At 41.1% G+C, this 5,772-nt stretch overlaps 1 protein-coding gene across 1 annotated transcript in view; it reads left to right on the forward strand.

Moving 5' to 3' along the window:
* The first annotated feature begins 2,881 nt into the window (after positions 1-2,881).
* The window catches only part of LOC109476987 (protein artichoke-like), a 45,970-nt gene continuing 43,079 nt past the window's right edge, over positions 2,882-5,772 (forward strand). The window contains exon 1 of the mRNA XM_019778001.1: positions 2,882-3,132. Within this exon, the coding sequence (XP_019633560.1) occupies positions 2,964-3,132 (169 nt within the window). The 5' untranslated portion in view covers positions 2,882-2,963. The remainder of the gene's footprint in view (positions 3,133-5,772) is intronic.

Raw genomic sequence — 5,772 nt, forward strand, 5'->3', positions numbered from 1 at the left:
GAAAAAATAGTTAAATTACAAAACTTTTATTCTATAATTTCATGTTTTTAGCAGGAAAAGTCAAAGACTTTCTTTACATATTAGGCCATGTTGATTTGATTATATGGATGACATCCGCGCGCGCATGAATTTTCGGCCGTTTCCAAAAAAAAAAAAGTTTTCAACCATACTGTAAATCGTACAAAACAGTTGCAAAATGAGCAAAAATATACCGTCAGGTACAAAAAAAATAATAAAATAAATAAAAACTATACCAATGTCGTAGAATGCCAAAATCAAACGAAAAAAGACGAAATTGTAAAGAAATGAATTCGAAGAGTAGATTATTCGCCAAACCATATTCTGTGCCATTTGTGCAACCTTCAACATTTCATAATGAAAACAACTTTTTTTTTTTGCAAAACTTTTTTTTATTCGCATGCGCGCATCAGTTTTGGGGCTCCCGGAGGATGTCATCCATATAATCAAATCAACATGGCCTTATGTTGTTGGGGTGTTGATGATTGCAATACAAACACAGCGACACAGAGGTCTGGTAATGGATGAATGAATACAGTGAAAGCTTTGGTGTTACTAAAGCCACACCGACTTAATTTTATGGATGACATCCGCGCGCGCATATTGATTTTCGCCCGTCCGAAAAAAAAAAAATCACGTCCTCCGAGGCTCTGGCCTGGCTCTAGGCCTGGTTAGTCCATGGTAGTTAGCGACAATAGGGAGCCGGTGGTAACTCTGGAGGATGGCACCCAGGCATACATACTGAAGATCTCATTACATACGTACAGTGCCGATTCATAAACTCCGCAAAAAGCTAGCAAGTGCCGGCTTGCTTGCTAGCTTTATGCTTCTCAGTGCCGCTTCTTGCTAGCTTTTCATACGTCGCTATGTACTGCCGCAAATTCACAATACATGTACCAGCTTTGTATTCATGTGGTTTAGTAGCATTTTTATTTTTAGCCGGAATTTTTTTATTCGCCCGCGCGCACTTGTTTGTTGGTCCTCAGAGGATGTCATCCATAAAATTAAGGAGGTGTGGCCCTATAGCTAACGAAGAATAAACACAAAATGGTTTAAATGTCCACACAGCGTAACATTCAATCTGTATTCTTTGTTATTGACTTGGACTGAAAGAAGCCATCCACACTAGTCCGTTTGTAAAGTATTATGTTATGTGTACCAACTGTGCTTTGTTGGGGGGGAAGAATGCGTATGGCATTGACTTACCTACATTGGTATTTAATGGCCAGTATACTGAGGTTTCAAAAGTTGTTTACAATGTTAACACAGGTGTTTGGGCTTTGGCATTTTTGGGTGAGCACTAGTACAAATACGCGATTTTTTTACAAGGTCCAAGCCCGTAGACAGGGGTAGGGGGTTCGGAAGAACCCCCTCCTCCCCCCAAGGCTCAGTGGTCCACTTTTTATCTAACTATAGGCTCAAGATTTTCAATTAAAAGATGGACCGGCGGGGCTGGAATCGTAGAAAAACTGCTCTTTGTCATTGAATAAAAAGTTATGTCTGATTTTTTTCCTTTGGAATCCTCTCAAAAACGCAGAAGGCCATTTCAGAAGGTTCATTTTTCAACGTTTTCCGAGGGAGCATGCCCCCGGACCCCCCCTAGGAAGCTCGCGCGTTCTGCGCTCGCTGGTCCCTCAGACAGTGGTGGGAAGAACCCCTAAAAAAATCCCGACTACGTACATGAAGGTCAGTGTTCTCTAATGTGGCACAGAGAATTACAATCAATCAATCTTTATTGCGCAACAATTGCAATGGATACAATGTATGGCAAGTGTTTAAATCAAAAGATAACAACAATACTAAAACATGTATTTTCAGTGGGGTCGTGTGGTGTAGCGGCAGAGTGCGCGACTCGGAACTAAGAGTCCCGGGTTCAAGTCCTGACATGCCACCGATCTTGTGCCCTTGGGAAAGGAACTTTACACGACTTTCCTCACTTAGCTCAAGTGTAAATGAGTATTGTCCTGTAATGTATTTGTCGCCTGTGTTGGTGGCGGCATTAATATAAGTTGAAGAAACTTGAGTGTGTCGTCACCACGTCTGATGATTACATGTTGGAATAAATAATAATAAAAAAATCACATGTATGCCACAAAGGGAGTTATGACTCTTCAAAAATACAACCCCCTCCCCTGAAAAGAAACACCCCTCACCCTATCGTAGAAACAAGCGATGCCCCATTAGAAGTCTGCGGAGGAGGCTATGGTGCGTGCCGGTTCCATTTGTACCTGTGCAGTTCCACTGCATAAGGCCATGTTGATTTGATGACATGGATGACATCCGCGCGTGAACTTTTGGCCGTTCCCCAAAAAAAGTTTTTCAACCATACTGTAAATCATACAAAACAGTTACAAAATGAGCAAATAGATACCGTAAGTTGCAAAAAGAATATTTTAAAACGATACCAAAAAAGGACAAAAGAAATAAAGTTGAACAGTAGATTATTCGCCAAACCATACCCATGTATCATTTGTTCAACCTTCATGACCACGTAGATTTCATCATGAAAGCTAACTTTTTTTTTTGCAAAACTTTTTTTTATTCGCACGCGCGCATCAGTTTTGGGGTTCCCAGAGGATGTCATCCATATAATCGAATCAACATGGCCTAACGTACCGACAAGGTCTATCTGTAACATCTGTGTGTTCGGTTGCACGGTTCACTAGGACTAAGCATGGTAACTCAGCACATGTTATTAAAATAGATAATTTTACCATCCTGCAGAAAAATTCCATTTCTAAAAATCATTCAGTTAGACATAATTTTTGGATCCCGTCCAAAGTTCTATCCTTTCAAAACGTTTTAATGCTGAACTGTGACATGGCGTGGACCCTTCTACGAAATGCGATAGGCGATACGCTTGCTTTGTACTGACACCTACTTCCTCAAAGGTACGTTGACCTGCAGTCCTTTTACTCATGCAGTGACTGGATCAAAGAAGCAAGATGTTTGGGAAATGTCCTCGCCGTTTAGCACAAAAACTTGTTGGTTCTCGGGGCAGTGGCTACGTCCTTGTTGCGCTGATTCTTCTAGCTGTGGTGGGATTGAGTCAAGGTTGGAGGGGAGGTGACTATTGGACCTCGAGGTATAGTGGACAAGGCGTCAGCTACGAAAGTAAGTCCATTTTCTCTTGTCACGCACGCACCCTTTGCCAGTTAACAGCTTCTGAGACGTAGCATAGAACAAAAACGTGTCGCATGGCTAGCCTCCACAGCATGCCAAAGACTGGGGGGTTTTGGGGTCTTTATGGTCTTTGTTAGCTTTTATGTGCTATTTTCTAAATTGCATATAGACAACATAGCCGGCCTGGTTGAATTACCCCCGTTTTTTTAGAACTGGGCTAATCAGAAAACAGCCGAAGACCACCAAACCCCCCAGTTCTATAAGCCTGCAACGATGGCTATCGCATGGCATTCCAGTTTGTAGTTAGTATATCTAACCTCGCACTTGTAATGTTCAAACCAGGTCAGGTATATGCCGCTTTGTCTTTGCAGTTGGTTTGACATTTTAATAAGCATAAACGCACCAAGATCCGTACTTGGAGATTGTGATTTCTACATGATAGTTTACAACATGGACGGACGAGATTTCCCTCTGTGATATCGTTCCTAAAGAATTTGTGGCATCGACAGAAGATCACAGAGTTCAAAATCGCTCGAAATTTACCCTTTTACGTTGGACGGAGCTAGGCCTAGGGGACCTACGAACGTCGACGAATTTCTCAAAATTCTCAAAAAAAGTTATGCAGCATGAAATGGCCGAAAATGTCCTCGTCGGTAGAGCTGCAAATGCATTTTCTTGCTGTGTCCGTACCAGGTAGAAAGCGACAGAAAAAGTAGTAGCTAATGTTTCTACCATTTTGCTAGGAAAACCCTTAAATTTCCGTTAGACACGTTGAGTGACAATGTTTTTAAAAGATTAAAACATTTGTGTTATCGACGTATTTTTTTCTAATAATAAAAAAATAGATAAACAAGCAAATGTAGGTTGCAAAGGGTATCTGTGGACAAGATACGTATCCGTAGTTCACCTAGTATGATATTAGAGTATTACTACATTTTACCTTTTCACAGTACATAACTACCTATAGGTCAATGTTGCTTTGCAGATAGTAAAATTATGCATTTCCATCAATTTGCGTGTTTTTAAAATGCTGTTGGAAGCAAGTGCAACCTGGGTGGTGGTGTAAATATATCGACGTGCCATAATGCACGTATTCTGTATTGATTAAATATTTAGTATACGGAGTTGCTTTTTTTTACCTTAGTGGTCGCCACGTAATACGTAATTTTCATTTATAGATTTTTATGTAGATACCTATGGGGTCATGAATTGATGTTCCGCAATAGTGATGTACAAGTGGACTTCTATCACGTGGTAAGCACGGGCGGGGCACGACCTGTCTTAGCCAATCACAGTGTAAACTTGATCCGCCCTAACCAATCGCAGTGCGGATCTACACGTGATCCTAAACTTGCCACGGAGGTATGCATAAAAATCTTTTCGTAATTAATACGAAAATATTCATCCAAAAAGGAACACTTTTTAATGATCCATTGAACCCAGAACCTTAGCGTCTATGACAACTGCGCATTGTAAGGGGTTGAAGATGATAATTAATTTAAGGCAGGCGTTAGGAATAACGTTCAGTTCAGTTCGTGAAGAAAGATCAAAACATGATCTTGCTTTTGTCATCCTTAAAAAAATCGACTTTTTTTGGCTTTTTTTCGCACCCAATTACCCATAATTCGGAATCAAGAGCATTTTTCAAAAATCCCTAAAGCACGATTTTTGGGACAACCGTGACAGTCATTTTGAGCCGTAAATGGGGTATATTTGGCTCTCCATGCTTCCAGGTTTGAACGAGTTTTGCAGAAATGTCATATCTCCCAAAAGTGTGCATTGTGTTATTCATAAAGGTGTAAAGAACCATTACAGTATTAAAGGTCACCGAAGGATACGACAGTAGCTTTGCTACATGTTACTGATCCACAAAAATGATAGCGGACATGTACTGTCCTGGAAACTGTTTGTATCTATAGAAAAGTGTTGTTTTTTTATCTGTTGCGAGTCACTCAGGCAGAAGGGCTTGTTTTGCCGCTTTATTGCAAATGACCGCAGGTGACCCCGAAATGGAACGCGGGTTCGATTCGAATTGCCCAGATCGAACACGATCGAACACAGTTCGGATTCTATGAAATGTGGGAACTTTGCAGCCCAGATTTTACCACCGTGATGAATAGATAAATAAAAACGCTGTAGGTGTCGCAGTGCACCTGAGGTAAACATGCAATTAGTGCTACCGACTTTGTTCACGCTCCGAGGTGCGTATTTATTTCCTCAAAAGGACGTTGACCCCGCGTCTCAACAATGACTTTGTTAGCGTACCGGATTCATACCCATAGCCAGGATTTTGAATGGGGGGTTCTTCCCAGTGCGTGACGGACCAGCGAGCGCCAAAGGCGCGAGGTTCACACCGGAAAATTGTGAAAAATTAACCTTCTGAAATGGCATTTCCTGCATTTTTGAGAGGATTTCAAAGAAAAAAAAAACAGATTTAACTTTTTATTCAATGACAAAGTAGGCAGTATACGACTTCAGCCCCGTTGGTGATACGAATCAGTCCATCTAAAGAAAATCTTGGACGTTTAGGTGAAAAGTTGACCTTTGAGCCACAGAACCACCCGAACTAATCTCCAAGCAGATGTTTCGGTGGCTGCAAAACAGTATCAAATTGGCCAGACAGTATGAAAC

Source organism: Branchiostoma belcheri, unplaced genomic scaffold (genome assembly GCF_001625305.1).
Source record: "Branchiostoma belcheri isolate BF01 breed outbred unplaced genomic scaffold, Haploidv18h27 scaffold4, whole genome shotgun sequence".
In the NCBI taxonomy this organism is placed as follows: Eukaryota; Metazoa; Chordata; class Leptocardii; order Amphioxiformes; family Branchiostomatidae; genus Branchiostoma; species Branchiostoma belcheri.